The sequence below is a fragment of the Delphinapterus leucas genome, chromosome 10, assembly GCF_059928025.1.
Source record: "Delphinapterus leucas isolate spDelLeu-1000000601 "Yukka" chromosome 10, BTC_Dleu_Yukka2, whole genome shotgun sequence".
Lineage (NCBI taxonomy): Eukaryota > Metazoa > Chordata > Mammalia > Artiodactyla > Monodontidae > Delphinapterus > Delphinapterus leucas.
The window spans coordinates 40,758,814-40,783,399 of NC_143138.1; the positions used below are offsets into that span (position 1 = coordinate 40,758,814).

At 57.1% G+C, this 24,586-nt stretch overlaps 1 protein-coding gene across 5 annotated transcripts in view; it reads right to left on the bottom strand.

The window, feature by feature from the left end:
- The window catches only part of ITPR3 (inositol 1,4,5-trisphosphate receptor type 3), a 66,725-nt gene that overhangs the window by 16,394 nt on the left and 25,745 nt on the right, over positions 1-24,586 (bottom strand). For 3 of the 5 annotated variants that reach the window (XR_016394647.1, XM_022581624.3, XM_089918868.1), the window contains exons 4-33: positions 24,319-24,405; positions 23,635-23,793; positions 23,348-23,446; positions 21,985-22,068; positions 21,225-21,371; positions 20,874-20,969; positions 20,264-20,314; positions 19,922-20,064; positions 18,583-18,682; positions 18,330-18,490; positions 17,573-17,714; positions 15,881-16,042; positions 13,362-13,534; positions 12,700-12,819; positions 12,124-12,306; positions 10,950-11,201; positions 10,718-10,862; positions 10,068-10,209; positions 9,199-9,398; positions 7,125-7,254; positions 6,544-6,601; positions 4,935-5,100; positions 3,803-3,967; positions 3,652-3,726; positions 3,157-3,282; positions 2,242-2,364; positions 1,959-2,159; positions 648-899; positions 271-396; positions 35-160 (exon numbers count right to left, since the gene is read on the bottom strand). Coding sequence is in view for 4 of the 5 variants with exons in the window: in XM_022581624.3 (XP_022437332.2) it covers positions 35-160; positions 271-396; positions 648-899; positions 1,959-2,159; positions 2,242-2,364; positions 3,157-3,282; positions 3,652-3,726; positions 3,803-3,967; positions 4,935-5,100; positions 6,544-6,601; positions 7,125-7,254; positions 9,199-9,398; positions 10,068-10,209; positions 10,718-10,862; positions 10,950-11,201; positions 12,124-12,306; positions 12,700-12,819; positions 13,362-13,534; positions 15,881-16,042; positions 17,573-17,714; positions 18,330-18,490; positions 18,583-18,682; positions 19,922-20,064; positions 20,264-20,314; positions 20,874-20,969; positions 21,225-21,371; positions 21,985-22,068; positions 23,348-23,446; positions 23,635-23,793; positions 24,319-24,405 (4,194 nt within the window). In the remaining variant the exon portion in view is untranslated. Of the gene's footprint in view, positions 1-34; positions 161-270; positions 397-647; positions 900-1,958; positions 2,160-2,241; positions 2,365-3,156; positions 3,283-3,651; positions 3,727-3,802; positions 3,968-4,934; positions 5,101-6,543; positions 6,602-7,124; positions 7,255-9,198; positions 9,399-10,067; positions 10,210-10,717; positions 10,863-10,949; positions 11,202-12,123; positions 12,307-12,699; positions 12,820-13,361; positions 13,535-15,880; positions 16,043-17,572; positions 17,715-18,329; positions 18,491-18,582; positions 18,683-19,921; positions 20,065-20,263; positions 20,315-20,873; positions 20,970-21,224; positions 21,372-21,984; positions 22,069-22,409; positions 22,498-23,132; positions 23,231-23,347; positions 23,447-23,634; positions 23,794-24,318; positions 24,406-24,586 lie in introns of those variants that run through there. The other 2 variants (XM_089918869.1, XM_089918870.1) reach the window with 2 other exon arrangements.

The window sequence follows — 24,586 nt, forward strand, 5'->3', positions numbered from 1 at the left end:
GCCCACACAGAAGCCGCCAGCAGCTGGAGCTCACCTGCAGGGAGGTGCTGTTCTCAGAGAACGGGGAGCTGAAGAAGGCGTTGATGGTGTCCAGCACGACGGTCAGCACATACTTCTCCAGGGTGGGGTCAGACAGGCGCTTCTCACGCTTACTGCAGACCTGGGGTAGGAGAGACTGATGCCTGGGGGCCCCTCCACTCCCACCCCCTGGAAGACCGCTGGCCCCCCGCCATGGTCTGCCTGCCAGCCCACACCCTGACAGGCACGGACCCGAGCCATGTCCAGGGTGAAGTTCTCAAAGAGTGTCCAGATGTGGTTGCTGGTATAGATCTCCTTCATCTCCACCTCCGTGTCCACGTAGCAGTGGTTCACAAAGTTCACGTAGGCCATTTTCACCTGGGCAGGCGGGGCCAGGAGGTCAGGGCACGAGCCGGGTCTTCATCTCTGCGCTTCCCTGATTCCTCCCGACCCTCCCCTTGCTCCTCTGCCCGAGTCCCCACCACCTCCCCACCTCCCAAGCCCTGTCTACTTCCCCCACTTTCCCTCCCTCCCTCCCCCTGCCCCACCCAGCAGGGCTGAGGGGCTGGCTCCCCACCCCCGCACCCTCCCCCAGCCCCCCGGGATCCCCATGTGCACACAGGCCCCACCTCGGTGATGCAGTCCTCGTGTGTCACCACAGACACTACATCCTCCAGGGGCAGCAGGGACGTGCACTTGATCTCGGTGTAGACGTTCTTGCCCTCGGCGCAGGCGGCCAGCAGGTCCACCAGGGAAATGTGGTACATGAGGGGGCTGTGGTCCTCCACGCCGTCCCGGGCAGTCTTCATCATGTCTAGCAGGTGGGCCAGCGAGGCCTTGTCGTTGTAGAACACGACCACGTCGTCACCTGCGTTGGTCAGCTGTGGGTGGGAAGGGGGCACATCAGACCCCCTCAGTCCAGCGGGCTCGGGGCCCCAGCCCTCTCCTGTGCTTCCCAGGGAGAGACTGGGACTCTGGGACTCTGATTCCAGCCTTCACCCGACACTCAGGAAAACCCTCCCGTGCTTGAGTTTCTGGGGTTCCCTGACCCTTGGGACATCCCTGCCCGCTGCCCGATGTCTCAGGCCCTCTGCTGTTAGCTAGGACACCGAACCCCAGACTCAGGAAGTCCCCCCTCCTCTAAGGAAAGAAATCCCACTTGGGCTTGTCTCAGAGGCGCCTCCTCCAGGAAGTCCTTTGTAATCCCACCCTCTCCCGGCTCACCCTCTCTCTCCCCTATGCTCCCATAGCTGTAATTTAAACCCTCGAGGAGCACACACTGCATCCCTCTGGTGTCGGCGATTAGGTTAGTCACGGTAATATAATAATAGCAATTAATAATTGACACTGCACAGCACTTCCAGACACGACGTCTCATTGATAAGTCCCCTCATCTCACTTGAGTGTTTGCTCCTTTCTCTCCCTGCTCCTCCCCACTCTGAGATGCTCCAGAGCAGAGAGCATGTCTGTTCCAGATTTAGATTCAGCCCTTCACCCCTTGTTTACTGAGTACCTACTATGTGCCAGACCCTGGGGCCCTAGCAATGAGCACAAAAGCTGTGATCCCTGTCCCCCCGGCACACTGCCCTCGGAGCTTTCATTTGACTGATTTTCCCCAGGGATACATGGTCCTTGGTACATAGCAGGTGCCTCATGATTTGTAAATAAACGACAATAAATGATAAATGAAGGAATGAGTTCTCTCAGGCCCGTTATCTGAGTTCTACAAGGCGCCTAATTTCTCCTGGGCCTTGCTTGAGTCCTGTTAGGCCGCAGCCCAAGTTCTGCTAGACCAGCCTCTGTGTCCTCAGTTCTCCCCCAAGTCCCCTCCACAGCCCAGCACCCCAAGGCCTCTCTATGGCCCACTGTCTGACTCCTCCAAGTCTGGGTCCTACCTGCCCGCTGCCCGAGTCCCCCGAGCACCCCTCGGCCGCCCTCACCTCGGTCATGATCGTGTCCTGGCACTTCTTGACGTACTTGCCCTCGGCCTTGATGACGGTATGCAGGAAGTCCAGGTACTGCACGTGGCGCCCGTGGGTGGCCAGCAGGTGCACGAAGTGCTGCAGCACGGGCTCGCCGATCTCAGAGCACAGCTGATAGTTGTTCAGGAAGATGTGCTGCATGGTCTCCGCCTCCAGCAGCTGCAGCGGGGCAGGACGTCCGTCAGAGAGGGGGATCGCGCAGCCCAGCCCTGCCCCGGAGCCCCGCGCCCCGCGCCCTCACCCCCGGCGTGAGGAAGAGGTGCAGGTGCTTGTGCAGCAGGGCCTGGTTGCCGGTGTTCCCGGCGCAGAACTTCTGCAGGAACTGGTGTGTGTAGCGCAGGATCTCCATCATCTTGGCATCGCCCTGGACGCAGACAGGAGGGGAGAGGGTGCTGGGGCCACCACAGGGTGAAGGCCAGGCCGGGTCTGGGGCCAGAATGCAGACGGGTGTGGGGGTGGGTCAGGGCTCAGGATTGGGACCCCAAGGTGGCCAGGTTCAAGGTGGGTCAGGATATGGAAACGTGTGAGGGACTGAGGGTCAGAGGCTGAGATGAGGCCGGAGTCGGGGAGCAAGGCTAATGGGTCAGGATCAGGTGAACACTGAGGGGGTGTCAGGGTCAAGAGTGGGGTGAAGCTGGAGAAATATCAAGATCAAGATCAGTCAAGGGGAGGGGTCCGTGGTGGAGATGAGGCCATGTCTGCAGTTACGGGCCAGGGTGGGCTTGGGGACAGTCAGGGTAAGAGGTCAGGGTGAGGCTAGGGTACAGAATCCAAGTCATGGGCCAAGGAGAGACTGGAGTCAGATTAGGATTAACACAGGTCAGGGTAAGGAAGTTGAGGGTCAAAGGTTAAAATGATGCTGAGAGTATGAGGATTAGACCAGAGAGGGAAACAGAAGCTGGGGTCAGAGTCAAGAATCAGGGTGAGACTGGAGTCAATTCAAGGTCAACGTGGATCAGGATGAGGGGTGGAAGGTCAAAGGTCAAGATGACACTAAGATTGGACTCAGGGGTCAAGGTACGTGGGGCAGGCCAAGGTAAAAGGTCAGGGTGAGGCTGGGTTAGGTCAGCATCAGGGGTTAGTGTGTGGTTTGGGTTGGGTCAGGGTTCAGGGTGAAGCTGCCCTGGGGAGTCAGAGGTCAGAAGTCGGGTGTCACCTTGTCATAGGGGATCTGCAGCAGGTCCAGCATGACCTTGTGGGCATCCATGTTCTTGAGCAGCCGCTGCTGTTTCTTCCTCATCTGCTCCCCGACGCCACACATCTTGTTCAGCCGCTCCAGGATCTGGGGGAGGGGCGGGTGAGCCCAGGGCCCCTTCCCACTTCCTCAAGCTTCCCCTCAGCCGACCACAGCCAAGCCCCAGCTCACACCGGGGACAGGAAGAGGGAAGGAGGCCGCGGCCGCTGAATCAGATCCCTGCAGCAAGGCAGGAAAGAACTAAAAGCCCAATTCCACCCATCAAAGCTAACACAACAACATGACTGTGAAATGGAATTTCATTAAGTTCCTTCGGCTTTAAAATAATTCCGTCTGGACCTTGGCAGAGTTGTTTTCAACACTCAAGGAAAGCTGGAGGATATCTTCCAAGGCGGCGGGGAGCGGAGGCGGAAGAGGCCGGCCCGCAGACCCACCCCCAAGGACCCGGCCACTCACGCCCTTGACGATCTGGTAGTTCTCGCTGCTCTTCTCCCCAGGCGGGTGCAGAAAGCCCTCCTCGTCCGCGGGCCGCTGGGGGCACAGGGAGCGGGGTCAGCCAGGCCCAGCCCTCGCGGGGGCCCTGCCCCCACTCCCGCACCCCGCACACCTCCTTCTTGTCTTTGGCGGCGCCTGCCTCCACCTCCTCGCCCTTGCCGCTGCCCTTCTTGTCCACCCACAGCTCCGACTTCTCCACCATGGTCCGCAGCCGGTCCAGCTCCGACTTGATCACCTTATAGTTCTCCACATCCTGGGCTGAGATCAGCAGCTGCACCTGAAGGTCAAGGACAGGCGTGCCTGGTGAGAGAGCACCCCCAGGCCCACTGCCTCATAGAGACTCCCGGCCTCTCTGCTCCCGGCATCTCCACTCTACAACTGCTCCTCTCCACCGAGCCAGATCCTACTCGGAATGTATGACTCTGTTCTAAGTCCACTGCTTCCAGGAAGCCTTCCCTGATGGCCACAGACTTCCCTGCACCCCCGGTCATGAGCTGCGTCATCATCTGCCTTCAGTTATTCACTGACTCGTGTCACGTGCTGCTGTGGCCTGTCAGTTGTTCACGCAAAACCTGAACAGGGCGGGGCAAGGCATACTGACATCACTGAATGCTGGGAACTGAACCCTGACTCCTATCCCACCTTACCCGCTCTGGGTCAGTGGGTAAGGGAAGAAAGCTAAAGCCCCCTGGGCCTCAATTTCTCCCACCTGTAAAACAGGAATGAGAGTAGAAACCACGCTGTCGGGGCTGCTTGGAGAATTACATGAATGCAAGCCCAGTGCTCAGTGCCTGGTACACGGCGCTCGCTCATTAAATACCACTCCCCTCTCACAGGGAACGGTCGAGACCACATGACATCACAGTGACAAAGCCAGTCCCCTTGGTGAAGGCTGAGTGCACACTAGGCATGATTCAAAGCACTTATTAGCAAAGGTGCACGTGATAGAGTGTGCAATCTGTAAAGTGCTGTCCACCTCATAAGACATGACAGGCCTGGAGCCAGGCTAAGAGGAGACTGAGGTGGCCAAGACGTAGCTCCCCCTTTAAGGGGCTCGGCAAGGCCAAACACCCCAGGGAGGCATCTCGAGCTGCCCCGGGGCTGTGAGCTGCTCCGTCCTGGCATCCCCGCCTAGCGTCCAGTCTGCAGCCCACCTGCTCGGTGCCTGCTGGCTCCCGAGAAGCCCCCCTCAGGCCTTCCTCCCGCTCCCCAAGGGCCGGGCGCTCTGGCAGGGGAGCCAGCACCTGCTCGAAGGTGTGCATGGCCTCCTGACGCTGGCTGAAGTGCTTGAAGAGCAGCTGCAGGGCCCCCGAGACCAGGGGCGCGTAGTCGTGCATGGTGAGGTGGATGAGCACGCGCAGGAACATGCGGCCACCCTCGTCGTCCACCTCCAGCATGCTGCTCGTCCTCCTGCGTGTGGGGGGGTGGGCGGGAAGGAGGGTGATGGGAGGCACGGCCGGCGCCTTCCTGGGGCCCAGGGGACAAGCAGGCTCCCTGCCACCCATTAGGTAGCCGTGGTGCCCCATGTCACACTGGCTAAAAATATTGATGTTTCCTCCTCACTTTGCAAACAGCTATCACCCTGAGCACCCCAGGGATCCCTGTGTCCCCTGAGGTCCCACACAGCAGCTGAGGCAGGGATTCTTCACAGGGGACCCACAGACACCCCCAAGGGATTCATGGCTAGAGGCTGGGGCTGTGAACAGAGGTCGGGGGAGACCTCCATCTTTCTTTTCACCAACCTCTCACCAAAACGTAGCATTTCCTTCAGTGAGAAAAAATTAGCGGTACCTGTGACTTTGTCACCAATAAAAAAATCACAGATGTTTTCCCATCACCTAAGAGTTGCTATAGAAATTGCAAAATATCACTTACAGTCATCAAGACTTCAAAGTAATGGTACTAATTACACCCCAGGCACGGATTGTTATTTAATGTGCTAATAGAGAGGCACACATATATAACTGTCACTTCAAATTTGTTTTCTCCAGTATTTTGATAACTGCATCTCAATGCCATTGGTTTCCTTTGTAATTTTGTGTGCACTATTTTATGAATTTAAAAACGCCATTCTGGGAATCCCCTGGTAGTCCAGTGGTTAGGACTCAGCGCTTTCACTGCCGTGGGCCCGGATTCAATCCCTGGTCGGAAAATTAGGATCCCGCACGGCGCAGTCAAAAGTTAAAAAAAATTTTAAAAAAGGGTTTCCCTGGTGGCGCAGTGGTTGAGAGTCTGCCTGCCAATGCAGGGGACACAGGTTCGTGCCCCGGTCCGGGAAGATCCCACATGCCGCGGAGCGGCTGGGCCCATGAGCCATGGCCGCTGAACCTGCGCGTCCGGAGCCTGTGCTCCGCAACGGGACAGGCCACAACAGTGAGAGGCCCGCGTACGGCAAAAAAAATAAATAAATAAAAAATAAAAACGCCATTCTGAGAAGGGAGCCAAAGCCTTCACCAGACGCCAAAGGCATGGCACAGAAATAGTTACGAGCCCCCAGCTCCTGGGGTGACCCTCCCCACCCTGCTCCAGCCCTCTGAAGAGCAGGCTGCCCTCCCTGCTGTGGGACACAGGGACATCCCTCCAGCCACCTGGCCCAAGTCCTGACACACAAAGGCACAACTGCCCTGAGGGGAGGCAGGGGGATGACCAGGATGACAGTGGGGCCCAAGTGGTCCCGATATCACTGGGCCTGGGCAGGCAAGGGAGGGTCAGAGTGCAAAGCCGGGGCACCCCCACCCCAGAGCCTGGTAAGGGTCTGCAGGAGGATTAACCGAGGGGGGAGGGGTCTCAAGCCTGCGTCGGCATCACCCACCCAACCCCATCCACAACCCCCAGCCTCAACCCTGGCCTCACCCCACTCCAAACATGGCCTCCGCCTGCTCCCCGATGCGGTCCAGGTTCATGTTGGCGGCTGTGGGGAGCAAGAGGGCACAGATGAAGGCAAGTGGCTGGTCCATGTCCAGGAAAGATGGGGAGCACTGGGGAGAGGGGGCAGGGAAACGCCCAAACCACCCCCTTCCCCACACTGGCTGGTTGGCAGCCCCTCTGCCTGACTCTTCTGGCGGCAGAGGTGGAACCAACCAGGGCAGGGACCAGATCAGCCACCCTGCCCTGCCGGGGCGAGCAGAGCTCTGGGCTGGGGGTGCTGGTCCGGCTCAGCCTCTGACCAACTGTGGCCTTGGGCAAGTCCCTGCCCCGCTGTGGGCCTCAGTTTCCCCATTTAGGAAATGGAGGGGATGACCCCTGCCCCGTGCCCTCACTGGGGCAATTAAATGAGACAATGGAGAGGAAAGGTCCTTGCAGACTGGGAAATGGGGGCAGGGCTGGGGAGCTGGCCCGAAGTGACCCCAGGCCGCAGCCCACTGCTGTGTACCCCTGGGCGAGTCACACAGCCTCAGCATGAAGTCAGGGTGAAGGGAAGGGTGGGGGCTCACTGGCGGAGTCGAAGGCCGGGGCTGTGCCATCAGCGCCGTTGTCCTGCATGGGAAACACCTCCACAAAGTCCTTCTTGAAGACGGACAGCAGGTATGAGATGCGGTAATCCAGGCGGACACTGAGGATGAACTGGAGGAGGAGGAGAGGATGGGGTGAGGACCGGTCTGAGGTCAGGAGGCCAATCTCGCTCTAGGAAGAGTGAGGGGCCACCCCGAATGAGTTCCAGCACTCCGGAGGCTCAGCATTGATGTTCAGGACCCTATGGGACAACACAACCAACAACATCAAGACTCCCCTACCCAGGGAAGGCATGCTGGTGCAGCCACCGTGGAAAACAGTATGGCGGTTCCTCAAAAAACTAAAAATGGAGCTGCCGTATGATCCAGCAATCCCACTCCTGGCGTATTATCTGGACAAAAATATAATTCAAAAAACATACCTGTACCCCTATGTTCATAGCAGTACTATTCACAACAGCCAAGACATGGAAACAACCTAAATGGCCACTGACAGAGGAATGGATAATGAAGATGTGGTACATATACACAATGGAATATAAGTCAGCCATTAAAAAGAACGAAATAATGCCATTTGCAGCAACATGGATGGACCTGGAGATGATCATACTAAGTGAAGTAAGTCAAACAGAGAAAGACAAATACCATGTGATATCACTTATACGTGGAATCTAATGTACAACACAAATGAACCTACCTACGAAACAGAAGCACACTCACAGACACAGAGAACAGACTTGTGGTTGCCGAGGGAAACGGGGGTGTGCGGGAGGGAAGGATTGGGAGTTTGGGATGAGCAGACATAAACTATTATATACAGGATGGATAAACAACAAGGTCCGACTGTTTAGCACGGGGAACTATATTCAGTACCCTGTGAAAAACCATAATAGAAAAGGATATTTAAAAAGAATGTGGATATATGTATAACTGAATCACTTGCTATACAGCAGAAATCTAACACAATGTTGTAAATCAACTATACTTCAATAAAAATAAATAAATAAATAAATAAAGACTCCTCTTCCCAGGGAGGTCCAGGGCGCCCTCTCCCCAGCTCCTGCCTCAGTGATGGTGAATGGTACCTCCTCTCAGAATGAGGCAGAGACCCCCCCCACGTCACAGCCCACTCAGTCCCTCTTTCCCAGGCTGGACGCTAACAGGGATGGGAAGGCAGCTCCCCAGGTCCAAAGGCCGACTCTTGTCCTCCTATCCTTCTCTGCCAAACAGACCCTGGGGTTCCTGGGAGTAGGAGGGAACCAAGGACTATGGGGGAAGCAGGAGAGGCGGGGTGGGGGGTGAGGACACAGGGTTTGCAGACACCCCTAACTGACCTCTATCCTCTGTCATCATGGGGCACAGAGCCTCTGGCCACACCCAGGACTCAGATCTGGAAGCCCCCAGCCCCCAGAATGAGCTAAAAGTCCCCTCTTCTGACTCCCCTAAACAGACCCTGCCCAGACTGGGTCCCCAGGGACATCACTGCATTACCTTTCCCATCCTCTGGTGGAAGCACAGCAAGAGCAAAGGGTCCTTATCCCTTCTCAGGAGCCTATAAAGCCCCTTCCCCAAGTGCTACTGAGGAGTCTCAGACCCAGAAGACACCCAGAAGAAGGATGACTGTGTCCACCCCGCCAGGAAACAAGCTCTCAAATCTCTAGCTCTGCTTCAAAACCTGTGTGACTGCAGAAGAGTCCCCTCCCCGCTTTCCCTTCCCTCATCTGTACAATGAGGGGACAGCGCGCACCAGAACCACTAGGAGGGCTTGTTACCGCACAGACAACAGGCCCCACCTCCAGTGTCCCTGATCCATAAGTCCCAGGTGGGGCCCAAGAACCTGCATTTCTAAGTTCCCAGGTGAGGCTGATGCTCCTGGTCGGAGGACCACACTTTGAGACCCACTGGGCTACCCACTGGGCTAGACGGCTCATTGTGGAGCCTCCCAGCACTAGATACTATGATCTGAGGGGGGTTCACCTCACCAACCTCCTCATACCTGCCCCCCGTTCTCCTGCCCTGTTCCTAACACCTCCCGCCACGCTCCTGGCCCAGCCACCTGCAAGATTTCCAGAATCTTCAGTTTGGTCTCCATCACCACAATGTTCTCATTCTCCTCAAACTTGCTTCTGTCCAGCGGCTCAGGGGCACCGGCGCCGGCAGGCAGGCTGGGGGCGCCAAAGACAGACTGCTTGCGGTTCAGCACCATGGTGGACATCATGTGCCCCACTCCCTGGATGGACCGCCGCACGTTCTTGCCTGCAGAGCGGCGAGCAGGAGGGGGTCACAGAGGACACACAGCAGGGGCACCTGGTCTGATTCTGTCTCTCTCAGCTGCAGGGCAAAGCCACCCTAAGGAAGGGGCAGGGCTTCCTCCACCCCAGGAAGACTTTCTGGGGGAGGTGAGCTTTCAGCCAAAGTTGGGAAAAGAAGGGAGGGCCAGGGCAAAGGTGAACTGTGTGGGGAGATCAGTGAGAATTCTCATGTGGGAAATCACGAGAGCTGTTACAGAGCACGGGGGACTCAGGGGACACTGTGTGGAGAGCACTAAAGGCCAGGGGTCAGCCTCCGTGCACTTTTTGTTTGAATGAGTTTATGCCACCAGTGGGTGTCCCTGACGGCTGGGCTGTTTCCTCTTGATAGCAGGGTGTGTCCCCCCATCTGATTGGGAGCTCCCCCGCAGGGCGTCATTATCTCCCTCAAGACCAGGCTATGTAGGAAGGCAACTCGCCCAGACCCCAGGGTCTCCACAGTGCCTAGGCAGGGGGCCTCTCTGGTCCAGCCAAGGCTGGAGGAGACTGGGGCTTAAGACACTAACTGGCAGAAGAGCCAGGAGGCAGGAGGCACAGGAGGGTCGATGGGAAAGGTAAAAGGAGACTGAGAAACACTAGGGTGGGTAGCGGATGACCAGGCGGAGCAAAGCCTCACCGCCTGGGTCCTCATAGACTTGCAGCATGGCTGGGGGGCCCTGCACGCAGTCGATGATGCCCAGCAGAGTGCGTGTGAGCCGCAGCAGCTCGCTGAAGCTGTAGAAGCCAAAGTAGATCAGGTTGTGCGCCAGGCTGACCACCTGCGGAGAGGGGGTGGGGCCGAGGTGAGTGTGGGTGGGGCCAGTGTGGTGGGTGGGGCCTCATGAAGGGCGTGGTCTTGTGGGTGGGGCCAGCCCAGGGAGTATAATGAGGGACAGATTCCTCGGGAAAGGCTCTAGGATGTCAAGGCTGCATGGACACGGAACCAAGAGTCCCAGACAAGGGCAGCCTGACCCCAGAGGGTCACCGAGGAAGAGAGGCCTGCAGAGGAGGCCACTGTGGGGAGGACAGGGCAGAAATGCAAGAAGTGGCGGGTGGCTCCTGCCAGGGGCCCGTGACCCAGCCCTGGGCTGATGTGGTGAGTGGACGAGGGGGAGGCAGCCCTCTCCGGGGCGTCAGGAGAGAAGCCTCCCTCCCAGCAATCTATGAGGTCTCCCTGCAGTGGCGGGGGCACTGAGGGAAGTGAGGTCGTATATCCCACACCCTACCCTGGGGAGTGACCAAGACCCAGGAGGGGGCAAGCCAGCGTGCTGCTGAGCCCCAGCCCACCTCAAAGGTGAGCTTGTTCTTCTCTTCATTGGCAAAGGGCACGGCCTCGCTGACCACGTTGTTGAGGTAGTCCTCCACGAACTCCATGGTGCTAGCAAACTTGTTCTTCTTGTCATCTCGGGAGGCGTTGAGGTTGGAATCATAGCTGGGGGTGGAGGCGGCGAGGCATGAGGGTCCCCTGAGATCCTCCCCCTCCAGCCGAACCCTGCCCACCCTCCTCCGCCCAGCTCACTCCTTGATGGTGATAGCCGTGGGGATCTCAGTCCAGAGGCGGGCGAACTTGACGGGCGTGACCAGTTCCTGGGGGTCACGGTCAACGTGCACATGCAGCATCAGGTGGCAGAAGGAGGCACGCAGGTCAAAGGGCAGCATCTCGTCCGCCATGCACAGGAAGATGAGGTCAACGCCCAGCTGCTGAGAGATCTCATCGATGGCCAGGTACTGCCGGTCCAGGCACATGCGGGCAAAGAGCTTCAGCTGGTACCTGCGGGGCAGGGAGGACGGTGAGGACGTGGCAGGTGGGCTCGCAAGGGCTGTTGGCACAGGCCTGGGCCTGCTGAGGACTTGAGAAAGTGGCAAAGGGACTTAGGTTAAACCACGCACCATCCACCGTAACAGGACCCAATTCTGAGCAAGCCAAGTGGACAGAAACACAGTCTGGGATTGAGTAATAGCAAATCTCCCCTCTTTGCTAAGGAGGAAGGTGCTTCTCGCTCAGCCAGGACAGGTCTTCATGGGAAGAGGGATGGCCCAGAGAAAGGTTGGGAGGGGGAAGGGAGGAGAGCTCGGTAAGAGGAACCCTGCTCGGGCAGGGGGTTGAGGGCAAGACTGGGAGACAGAGGAGGGGAGGGTGCAAGACCAGGGTGGAAGAGCTACAGAAATGAAGGCTGTAGGAAGCTTTGTTCTGCACCAAGTCATGCCCTCTGCCTCCTCCTCGGAGGCCTGCATTACCTACCCCAGGCTCCATGGCCAGGCAGCCTGGGTTCGGATCGTGGCTCCCTGCTTACAGCTGTGTCACCTTGGGCAAGTTCCTTTACCTCTCTGTGCCTGTCTCCCCAACTTTATAACGCGAGTAATGATAGTCTCTACTTCACAGGGTTGTCGTGACGCCGGGATGAGCGATTGGGTGAGTGTTTCGACCAGTGCCCAGGAGGCAGTGAGCCTTTGATGAGTGTTACCTAGTATTCTTATTTTCTAAATACGAATGTACGGAGACAGGTGTGGGTTTGTTTCAGGCCTCATCACTGTGCTGAGCCCGGCCTCAGGCCACCCAGTGCTCCTCGGGCCGCCCAGTCACCCATCACTCAGCCTCCCTGGCGAAGGCGGAGGCAGGAGCCCCCTCGAAGCTGCTGGGGCTCGTCCCGGGGCAGGGCCTGGCGAGGGCCCCTGGGAGGAGCATGAGGCACCTGTAGTAGCTGAGCACGTTCTCATCGTGGGCGTTGCCGGCCCGTGCCTCCTGGGCCAGCTGCCTGATGCTCTTCTCATGGTGCTCGTTGTTCTTGTCGGTCCACATGAGCCACACTTCCTCCTCTGAGTACTCGATGCTCAGGTACTCAAGGGACTGCGCCATCTCCTTCACGGGCCGAAGCCTGCAGACCAACGGAACCCATCACAGGGAGCGGGGCCCAGAGCCCTCCCCGAGCACCCCCGGCCACACAGACCTCCCCTCCCAGAGCTGGGCTGAGGGCCAGTCTGGCTGCCTCCCCTGTGGGACCCACCTCCAGCTTGTGACCCCAGACAGACCATGAGCTTCTGGAAGGCAGGGGCCTGGGCCCATTCTCCTCTGTGCCCCCATCCCCTCCCCCACACAGTGCCGAGCTCCGAGCTGGCCACACAGCAGGTACTGGGTATCTGCAGAGAGCCTGCAGGTTCTAGCGTGAACCCAGACAGGACCCCAGCTCTAAGGCAGCGGGGGGTCCGGGCAGGGTGGAGGCCTCGGGGGGGATGTGAGCTGCAGGTAGGAGACAGCGCAGCCGGCTCACTCGGTCTGGATGAGAATGTCACTGTTCTTGGGGTCCAGCACACACTTGCAGATGAGCTCCTGGGTGACAGGGATGGCGATGTGGTTGGACACACACAGGTCAGAGAGGTAGTCCAGGAACCTGGAGTGGTGACAGCAGGGGTGTGGTGAGGGACTCAGAGGTGGCCCCCCAGTGGGGACAAAGCCCACCCTCCTCCTTCCCCAGCTGGCAGCACCAGCTCCCTGGCACTTGGAGTTTGCTGCTCCTGCAACCTTCTCAAAGCTTGTAGACAGGGATATGGACTCCCGGCTGCCTGGGGAGGGATGACCCACAGTCATCACCCTGGGGCTAGATGGGAGTCCAGGGGGTCAGAGGAAAGGAGACACAAGGAAGGAGTGATATTCAAAATATTTAACTGGTCCAATGCAGGCACTGGCTTGGCCGCTGGAGAAGGGTCTGGGGGCCTCCTGCTCTACCAGGAGTCAACCCCCTTGTTGCTAGGTTGGGCCAAATATGGGAGGGGACATAGGGAGGGGCTGGGGGGGCCAGGGCCTCAGAGAGGTGGCAGTTTGTCAACAAGTGCAGAAGGATTTCAGTATTTAACAGCCAGCACCAGCAGCTTTCTCCCCCGGGCAGCAGTGGGAGGGGGGAGGGGGGTGGTATGGCAGGGGAGGGGGGCCCACCTGGGCTCCCGGTTCTTCCGCACCAGGCTGACGAAGGTCTCCACCTCCGTCTTGGTGATGTGCTTCTCCAGGAGCTTGCGGTTGTTGTGTAGCAGGGCCGTGATGGTGTCTTCGGCCAGGATGTCGTAGCCAATCTGGGACTGCATCATCCCGAACTGCTTGGCGATGTGCTCCTGGGGGGCGGCCGGGCTGGGGGTCACAGGGAGCCCAGCTCTGCTCCAGAACACTGCTCCCAGGGCCCCAGACAAGGACCTGACACCGGCAGGGGACCCCGACCCTAGGAAGCTAAGGGGTCCAGGAGAGGATGCCAGCTCCGGGCAGAGGGCAGTTTTATGTAATATAGTTATTTAGCTCACCATCCATCTCCCTACCAGAGTGAAACCCCCACGAGGGAGGGACCCTGTCTGTTTGGCAGGGCCAGCTACATGATTGGTGGGGCCCGGTGGAAATGAAATAGCAGGACTCTTCCCAGAAATAAGCCCACACACCTACAGTCAATTACTCTTCGACAAAGGAGGCAAGAATGTACAATGGGAAAAAGAAGTCTCTTCAGCAAGTGGTGTTGGGAAAGTTGGACAGTGCGTGTAAACCAATGAAGTTAGAACACACCCTCTCACCATACACAAAAATAAACTCAAAATGGTTTAAAGACTTAAATATAAGACATGACACCATAAAACTCCTGGAAGAGATCATAGGCAAAACAGTCTCTGACATAAATCGTACCAATGTTTTCTTAGGTCAGTCTCCCAAGGCAAAAGAAATAAAAAAATAAATAAACAAATGGAACCTAATCAAATTTAAAGCTTTTGCACAGCAAAGGAAACCATAAACAAAATGAAAAGACAACCTACAGAATGGGAGAAAATATTTGCAAATGATGCAACCGACAAGGGCTTAATTTCCAAACTATACGAACAGCTCATACAACACAACAACAAAAAAAAACAACGACCCAATCAAACAATAGGCAGAACAACTAAATAGACATTTCTCTAAAGAAGAAATACAGATGGCCAATAGGCACACGGAAAGATGCTCAACATCACTAATTATTAGAGAAATGCAAATCAAAACTACAATGAGGTATCACCTCACACCAGTCAGAATAGCCATCATTAAAAAGTCTAAAAATAACAAATGCTGGAGAGGGTGTGGAGAAAAGGGAACCCTCCTACACTGTTGGTGGGAATGTAAGTTGGTGCAGCCACTATGGAGAACAGTATGGAGGTTCCTCGGAAAACTAAAAATGGAATTACCATATGATCCAGCAATCCCACTCCTAGGCATATATCCAGACAAAACTATAATTCAAAAAGATATGTTCACAGCAGCACTATTTACAATAGCCAAGACATGGAAACAACCTAAATGTCCATCAACAGATGAATGGATAAAGAAGATGTGGTACATATATGCAATGGAATACTACTCAGCCATAAAAAAGAACGAAATAATGCCACTTGCAGCAACATGGGTGCAACTAGAGATTATCATACTAAGTAAGTCAGAAAGAGAAAGACAAATACCATATGATATCAGTTATATGTGGAATCTAAAATATGACACAAATGAACTTATCCATGAAACAGAAACAGACTCACGGACATAGAGAACAAACTGGTGGTTGCCAAGGGGGAGGGGGTTCGGGGAGGGACAGAGTGGGAGGTTGGGGTTAGGAGATGTAAGCTTTTATATATGGAATGCATGAACAACAAGGTCCTACTGTAGAGCACAGAGAACTATATTCAATATCCTATGATAGGACTGCCCTAGTGGAACAGTGGTTAAGAACCCGCCTGCCAATGCAGGGGACACGGGTTCGAGCCCTGGTCCGGGAAGATCCCACATGCCGTGGAGCAACTAAGCCCGCATGCCACAACTACTGAAGCCCACACGCCACAATTACTGAAGCCCACGCGCCTAGAGCCCATGCTCTGCAACAAGAGAAGCCACCTCGATGAGAAGCCTTCGCACTGCAACGAAGAGTAGCCCCCGCTTGCCGCAACTAGAGAAAGCCTGCACGCAGCAGCGAAGACCTAATGCAGCCAAAAATAAATTAATTAATTAAAAAAAATATCCTATGATAAACCATAATGGAAAATACTATTAAAGAAAGAATGTATATATAACTGAATCACTTTGCCGTACAGTAGAAATTCATACAACATTGTAAATCAACTATATTTCAATAAATAAATAAACTAGAGGTAATATTAAAAAAAAAGAAATAGCAGGACTCTTGTTCAAAAATTAAGAATTTCAAGACAGCCACAGTGGAGAGTTAAACCCAGCATGAGGCCCCTCTAAGGATGGAGCCAGGTTGTGCGCTGTGAGGACAGCCCTACTCTCTGGTTTGGTTCCCTGCAGCATCCTCATCCTTGGGGCCTGAGACGGCGCTTGGCACACCGCGGTGCGCCTTGGTGAACACGTGCTAAGTGAACGAGAGCAGGAGTGAGGGAGGGAGCGAGCCGGCCAGCAGGTGAAGGGGCAGCATTCCAGGGCGGCGGGCAGCCCACCTGGTTCTTGCGGTAGTCCTCCTGGGAATGGCGCAGCACACGGTAGCACAGGCGAAACATGTGCTGGTAGGGGGCGTTCTTCTGGTCCGACAGCTCCTCCAGCCGCACCAGGGGGCCCTCACCCCCCTTGTCACGGAACGGGGTCTTCAGAATGCCAAAGATCTAGGGGAGCAGGGAGAGTCAGGAGGGATCCCCACATCTGCCTGCACCCCTAACTGTCCCAAGAATCCTAAGCCCCGAACTGACCCTGCCTGGAAGCCACCCTGACATTAACCCTGAGCTGATTCTAAGCTAGACCATGACCCCCGCCCACCCCTTTCTCACTCCCCTCTCCTGGCTGGAATCCCAACGCTGGCCTCAGCCTGTCCCTCCCCAACGTGAATTCTAATCCCAACTCAGATCTTGGGCCTGGCTCAGCCTCTGGGGGAAGAGCTGCAGCTCACTGCAGCTCAGGGGTCTGAGGCTAAGAGAAAAGGCAGGCCAGGCCCGTGTGGCCAGAGCTTAAGAGACCAGACACAGGCCTGCCTTGTCCAAAAGGATGGATGTGGGGATGTAGGGTTACATAAAGCAAGGCTGGCAAAGTGATAACAAGTGAATTCAGGCAGTGTTCGTTGTACTGTTCTTTCAATACTTTCTCAACGTTTGAAAATTTTCATAATAAAAATTTAGAAAAAAATTTTTTTAAAAAGCACAAGTTTGGGCTTCCCTGGTGGCGCAGTGGTTAAGAATCTGCCCGCCAATGCAGGGGACATGGGTTCGAGCCCTGGTCTGGAAAGATCCCACGTGCCACGGAGCAGCTAAGCCCGTGCACCACAAACGCCAAGCCTGCGTTCTAGAGCCTGCGAGCCACAACTACTGAGCCCGTGTGCCAAACTACTGAGCCCGTGAGCCACAACTACTGAAGCCCGCGTGCCTAGAGCCCATGCTCTGCAGCAAGGGAAGCCACTGCAATGAGAAGCCCGCTCACCGCAGCGAAGAGTAGCCCCCGCTCGCCGCAACTAGACAAAGCCCATGCACAGCAACAAAGACCCAACACAGCCAAAGATAAATAAATAAAATAAATAAATTTATTTTAAAAAAAAAAGCTCAAGTTCTCAGCCTGATATCTGAGTGCAAATCCTGGCCCTGCTGTTTCCTAGCTGTGGATTCTCTGTCAAGTTACTCCAACCTCTGCGTGCCTCAGTTTCCTCATGGGTAAAATGGGGATAATGATTAATAAATAAGCTCTCCCCGGGTTGGGAGGATCAGATGAGTCGATTCACGTAGGGCACTTAGGGCAGTGCCTGGTACATGGTAAGAGCGCAATAAATATTGCGGGTGTTGTTTTTTTTTTTAAGAGATGATGAGATCAACCATACCTCCATTTTTTAAAAATAATAATTTTTTTTTAATTTTTAAAAGGAATTGATGAGAAACATCAGGGAGACTGCAGCTCAGCTGGAGATGGGAAAAGGCAAGCTCACATTCACAAGACGTCCTGTTCCCAAAATTTAAAAAAAAAAAAGCAGGAGTGGACTTCCCGGGCGGTCCAGCGGTTGGGACTCCGTGCTTCCAATGCTGGGGGCATAGGTTCAATCCCTGGTCAGGGAACTAAGATCCCACATGCCGCGCGGCCAAAAACAAAGGTGTCCTGTTCCCTGGTCACTGGCCTTTCCCCGAGGCCCCCCACCCCCCATGCATGTGCATGGCCACCTGTTTGAGGATGTTCTGCTCTCTCATCAGCTTCTGCCGCTCCCGGTTGGGCTTGGTAACCATGATGTCCAGCACGTTCTGCCCATTGTTGGGGACGTCGCTGACGAAGAACACCAGGTCCTCCAGCAGCTGGATAACAAATCTTCACAAAGGGATGCCAGGGGTGACGAGTGTGAGGTGCCGACCCTGGGCACCCCCCAGGACCCCTGTCACATGCCCCCTGGGGCAACCAGCCCTTCCGCACGTGCCAGCCTTGCTGTCACAGCACAGAGCCCGTCATCTGCCTTCCACTTCTCTCCCAGCTTCACCCCGAGCTGCTTTCCAAACACACCCCTCACCCCACCCACCCTGGATCCAAAGTGCCCTCCAGACAAAGAATCTCAGGATACTCCCATCTGCAAAGAGCCAACAGGGCACAGCCAGGGCGTTTGATGTGAAGGGCTCTGCATTTCCATCCACCGCTTCCTAGCTGAGTGACCTTGGGCAAGTCTCTTAACCTCTCTGAGCTTCAATCCCACCATCAGTAAAACACGGGTAATGATGGCTCCATCAAAAGGCTAGTTCTTGGAGTATATGAGCAGTGAGGCTGGGGTCCAAGGTCAGCCAGGGCCCCGCAGGGACCAGTCCCCACCTCTGTCACCCTGCCCCCACCCAGACTATCCAGATTCTGCTTTGTGACTCCTTTGTTTGTGAAACACAGGCCCCAGGAGGACAAGGGCTCTCAGGAAACCTCGGCAACCCTGCCCCTGAGGCCCACCTGCGGTCATTCTGGCTGATGAAGCCCTCGTTGAGTTTCTCCACGGCGCTGGCCAGCATGGAGCTGGCGTCGTTGGCAAAGTCCAGGTCTCGGATCTCGGACACAGGAACCGACACAATGGCGAAGGCCTCCTTGTCCTCCTTGGTGGGGCACGTGCCCAGCTGCAGGAAGAGAGGTCAGCAGGGCACTCAGGGACCAGCCTGGGCCCCAGCCCAGCCCCCAGCCCAGCCCCCTAGTCCCGATGGGCCCACACCATGAGCCGGATGGGTCGCTCCTCCTCGACATCAATGGGCACGTTGGTGCTCTGGATCCACGTGTTGGTGCAGAGGTGCCGCAGCCGGACATACGAGTTCCTGCAGGCAGGGGGGCGGACAGAGCAGGGGGAGTGCGCCACGGAGCGTGACCCAGCAGTCTGCCCGCTCTAACCCCTGGGGCTTCCCATCTTCCACCTGCCTCCATACCCAGCAGCTGTAGGACAGGGGCATGGGTCCCCTCCAGGTGAGGAGCCTGAGCCAGAGAAGAGAGACCAGCAACATGGCCCCCAGGCCCTGTACTAACTGCTGCGCTTTCCCAGGCCCACATGCCTTGCCCGCTCTCCCCAGAACCAAGCTCTGAAAGCCCAGGCTTAATTACAAGCTCAGGACCCAAATTCATTGGGACAAGTGAGGCTATTTAAACTATCCCACTTAGTGTCAACTACGCATGCGTTTCACGGCGGAAATACTCATGTCTTTGATTATGAAATACAATTAACATTCAGAAATGAAAAATAATCTGAATCTCCAAATACACCTGGCCCCAAGTTTCCGATAAGGGATCGTGGGCCTACAGTGATTCAATTAATTCTCCCATCAGCCCTGCTGACGGGCAACTTGACAGTCTCACTTCACAGGTGAGGAAGTTGGGGCAAAGTGACAGAGTCAGCTGCCTGAGATCAGCCAGCCAGTCAATGCTAAAGCCTGCTTGACACCCGGGAAGTTTCTTGATGTTACATTTTAGAATCTCGGGGTTGGGGGGGCCTTAAATGTCAGGAGGTCCAGCCGTCGCATCCAATGCACCCTGGACAAGCTGTCATGCCGCCTGTGCCTGAGCCCCAGGCTGAGTGGCTTTAAAGAACACTGGAGCAAAGGCATTTTTTTTTGTTTTTTCAGTATGTGGGCCTCTCACTGTTGTGGCCTCTCCTGTTGCGGAGCACAGGCTCCGGACGCACAGGCTCAGCAACCATGGCTCACGGGCCCAGCCACTCCGCGGCATGTGGGATCTTCTCAGACTGGGGCACGAACCCGCGTCCCCTGCATCAGCAGGCAGACTCTCAACCACTGCACCACCAGGGAAGCCCTGGAGCAAAGGCATTTTGATAAAGAACTAGCACAAGGCGGCACCCAGGGTGCAGGGCCCAGGGCCGGGCACATGGCAAGCATTCAGTGGTGGTGAGCTGCCTACAGGCCTCAGAGCTGCATCCCCAGAGGGGCAACTCATGGCAGGTCCTGAGGCCAAAGGACCTCAGAAGGACAGAGGAGTGGGGGGTGCAGGGAGTCCAGGTGCCAGCCTGGGCACCCCCGCCAGTGCCCAGGCACACAGCACCTACCTACCGGGGCACGAAGGAGTCGGTTTTCTGCAGCGTGGTGGGATCCAGCTCGAACAGAGAAGCAATGTCGTTGCCGTGGGGCACAGCAACCAGGCGGTATTTGATCTTCTCCCCAGCGTTCCGGCGACCTGCGCGGCCCTGGGCACCCTGTGGTGAGGACCTCAACTCAGGCAGGAGCCCCTTCCTCCTCTCAGGCCCCCTGAAACCACCCAGGATCCCACCTGAGAGGCCGTCTCCCTCCAGCCCACCTCCCAGGGTTTCGCGGCCTCCCCGGCCCCACCCCCGCCCACCCCAGAGCTGTGCACAGTCACTCTTCCCAGCCCTGGAACCCTTCTCTGGTCCTCACCGTTCCCGCTGCCTTGGGATCAGAGGCGTCACCCTTGTAGCTGGGGTTCTCCTGCTCAGAGATACAAGATAGGGGGGCTATCCACATGACCCCCACTCCAAAATACAGTCTACATATGGCCCTGGGTTGGGGCAGTCAGGAACCCCCCCAACCTCCCAAGGGTGCCCATCCCAGCCCCCAAACTCATGCCACTCCTTGTTGACATGGAGGAGGCACCAACTAGAGCCCCAGGCCCTGCCCTCACGGCCCCTCTCCAAAGACCCACAGATGGACGCGGACATACACACATGAATGCCCCAATATACACAAGCCTGTGCGTTACGGACAGACAAGGATGTGGAATGTAAGTTCCACAAGGGCTGGGAGTCATGCTCACTGCTGTATCCTCAGTGCCTAGAATAGCTCCTGGCACATAGTAGGAGACACAGTCATATTTGTGAGACTTATTCATAGTCATGCACGTCTTTGACAATATTTGTTAAGTAGATGCATGAGTGCAGAGAAGCCAGGGTCCACAGACACATGTATCTCTGTGCAGACGGGTGCCAGGCACACATGCTCGTGCACGCACGGCCTGAGCTCCCAGGATGCCCTCTGCCTCCCCACTCACCTCAGCAGCCAGGTAGTTGCCCGTGGCCAGGTGCTTGAAGCGGTACAGGCCGTTCCAGTGGCCAGCTCCTCCACGGCAGGGGTCATGGTGGACCACCTGGAGGGTGCAGGCGTGTCAGGCAGGAAGGAGGGGCTGGCTGGGGAAGGGGAGGCATGGCGGGGAGGGGCACCGCAGGCCTGGAGAGCTCTGGGTGGATGGCTCTGGGACCCTCTCTGGCCCCTTGGCTGCAGAGGGGCTCAGATGAGAGACGGATGAGGGTGGACCTCCCACCCTAGAGGGGGAGGAGGAGCGGGGGAAGCCCAGGGCTGCAGGGGAGGGCTGGGGCCCAGGCGCCGGAAGCAGGGATCTGACCTCCACCTCCCAGAGGGCATTGGAGCTGGTGGCCGAGGTGGCGGACTGGCGCAGCGTGGTGCGCAGGAACACCTGCAGCTTGCCCTTGTACTCATCGCACGTCAGGAACTTCTCCTGCTCCGCGTGGAACAGCCGCACCACGTCTCCCTGCAGGCGGCAGGGCGTGGGTTCGGGGCAGACAAGGACCCTCCCGGGGGAGGAGCCCACCTGTCTCAGATACTGGCGCAGCTCCTTCTTGAGCCAGCAAGCCAAGGGTGGGGTGCACACCTAGCCCTCCGAGAGGGCGGCCCCTCCTGCCAACCCCTTATGTCCTACAGGCCCCGACCCGACAGCCTCGCATCCTTGTCCGAGAGGGCACAGGGCAAAGGGCAGGGGGCCTGGCCTAGAACCGTGGAGAGGTGTCGAGGGCACAGGGTGCTCAAAGAATCTGGGCCCACCCCACGGTGGGGGGATGGGGACCCCCACTCCACTGCCACCCCCTTAGCAAGACAGCAAAGTGAGAGCAGCCCGGACTGGGAAAGGATGGACAGGGGGGTTGTGGGGCCAGAGACAAGAGAAGGCGAGGACCAGCTGGGGCCGCTGGGTAGGGCCCTGTGGGAGTGGAGGGAGGCCGGATGGGGGTGCAGAGGCAGAGAAGGGGCAGCATGGAGGGGAGGGCCAGACAGGGAGCAGAGCTGGGTGCTCGGAAGGTGGGGGCAGGCAGGCAGGGGGACCTGTGGGGGTGGGGCGGGGCTGTTTCCGGGGAGTTTCCAGTCCTTACCCCTTTCAACACCTCCTCCAGGTGGTCTCGGAACTGCATAAACAGGTTGATCTTCCAGCTGGTGTTGCAGTTCACAGAGTTGACCTGCGGAAGCGCACAGAGACCCGTGAGGCCGGGCAGGCCCCCAGCCGCTGGGGAGTGGGCCTGTGCCTAAGACCCGAAGCGGGTGAGGGGAGGCCAGCCCAGCCCCCATTAGAGCACAGGGGGGTGTCTTCTCCCAACCAGGGCCCCCAAACCCCAGCCCAGCTGCCCTGGGGCCGCCACCCATTGGGTGGAGAATGTGGGCAGACACTGGGAGACAGGCAGGGAGCAGGGAGGCCCACCCAGCCCCTCCAGCTGTAGACAGGACTGGAGGAAGCAACCCTGGGTGGGGGGGGGGGGGTACGTGGACACCCATCCGCTGCCGGGCTGGCCCTGTTACCAACCAGGGTCCTTGGACTCTAATCAACAGAAATTAATAAGAGTCCAGATGAAAAATTCAGCCAAGGCTTTAGCAGGACTCCTACTTCAGCACTAGGGAGGGAAAATAAGACACAGGTGGCCCTGCTCACTCTTCTTATATGGCGGGGCGGCGGTGGGCGGGGGGGGGGGGGGGCGGGTTCATGGATGGGGCCGGAGGGGCGATTTAGGTGGCCTGCCCACCCCCTTGGTGGTGCCCTGCATAGTACCCTGCTTTTGCTCCCAGCACCTCAGAAATGGCAGTTGATTTTTTCGGCCTTTTTGTACCTTACTGTTCACAACTTGCCCCAATTGTGCACGCGTGCAGTTCCTTTTAGTCTCTTAGAGTTTCTTTGTATTTTGTGGCCTGAGGAGATGTTTGTCCAGGTGCAAGGGCAAGCACTCCCATAAAGGGTCCTAGGTCCCAGCCTATATCAGCCCACCACCCTGTTACCGACCCAGGTTCTTGGCCTCTTTAATCAGGAGAAATAGATAAGAGACCAGATGAGAAATTCAGGCAAGGCTACAGCACGAGGGAGTGAAAACAAGGAACAGGTGCCCTTGCTTGCTCCCTGAGGCCGGGCAAGCTGGTCCCTTAAATGGGCTGAGGTCAGGGGCGGATCCATGGGTTAGGTCGGAGGCGTGGCTTAGGCGATCTGCCCGCCCCCTCGGTGGCGCCCCCTTGGTGGTGCGGGGATCATGTGCAGTACCTGGCTTTTGCTCCTGGGACCTCAGAAGTGGCAGCTGGTTTTTGGCGTTTTTGTATCTTATTGTTCATCGTTGCCCTGACTGTGCATGGGTGCGGGTAGGTTTAGTCCCTTACAGTTTCTTTGTATTTTGTTGCTTGGGAGACACTTGTCCAGGTGCAAGCACTCCCGTGAGAGGCCCCTGACCCCAGCCTATCTCAGCCCAGCGCCCCGCTCACCTCCTTGCAGCCAGCATTGTCACTGAGCTCATAGTTGCTGGCATGCAGAGGCTGCCCAGCGTTGACAGGGTTCAGGATCACCTTGTCCCCGACAACCACCTATGGGGACAGAATGCAGCAGAGTGAGGGTGGGGACGGCCGGGGCCCCAGGCTTCCCTCTGGCCAGTCTGCCCCCTAAGAAACAGGCATGAGCTCATGCAGCCCCCACACCAAAGACCCTAGAGAAGCCCCCCTGGCGCTGTGGCCTGCGCCTTCCAGCAGGCCCCTCCCCCCAGCCCTGTCCTCACATTGTCCCCGTTGCTCCGCAGCTTCCAGAAGGGCTGGATGAAGAGCCAGGAGCCCTCGTTGCCCGTGGCATCCAGTGTCACCCGCATGGCGTTCTTCTCCAGCAGGGCCGGCAGCCGCTTATTCACGGTCAGGTACTTGTTACTTTTCATGTGCAGGAGCTGAGAGGCGGCGGGGGGCCAAGCAGTGGGGAGGGGTGGGGGTGAGGTCACCCCAGGAGGCCAGCCCATCAGAAAGGGGGGGGCTGGGGGGCACACTGGGCCCTTGGACAAACAGACCGAGACAAACATGGCCACACGCACAGTCACACACCCAGTCCAGCACCCGGGTGATCACACAAAGAGCTAGCGCTGTTCTAAACACCCTAAGAGTAGTAGCTCGAGGAACCTTACAGCAACCAGCGGGAAGTACTATCACTGGCCTGACTGTCCATTTGGGGAAACAGAGGCCCAGCGAAGTGAAGTAGCTTGCCCAGGTCACAGAGCCAAGATGTGAACCTGGACCTCGGGGCTCCAGAATCTGTGCTGGTGGCCACAGTGCTGAACACACACCCATGCACACAGCCATTCAGGCCACACAGCAACGGGCACATGTAGAGGCAGACACGCAGTCACAGAGACAGTCCCGGGTTGGCTGGTGCCATGGCACTGGCACCCCTCACCCCCACACCTGCCCCGGCGTCACACCTGGATCACACTGCCGTACTTCACGACGTCCCCATGCACCTTCTTGTTCTCTGTGTCATTCTGCTTCTGCTCCATCTGGGCCGCATGCTGCACAGACATGCACAGAGATGGAGGGTGGGCCCAGAAGCCTGCTACTGAAGGGACACATCTTCCCACCCCCCCACACACATGCAGGTCCTGGCACTGCACCCAGAGCGACCCTCCTGAGGCCATCGGGCCTGTTCCTCCCACTACCGACGAGAGAACGAGGCTCAGAGTGTGCACAGCA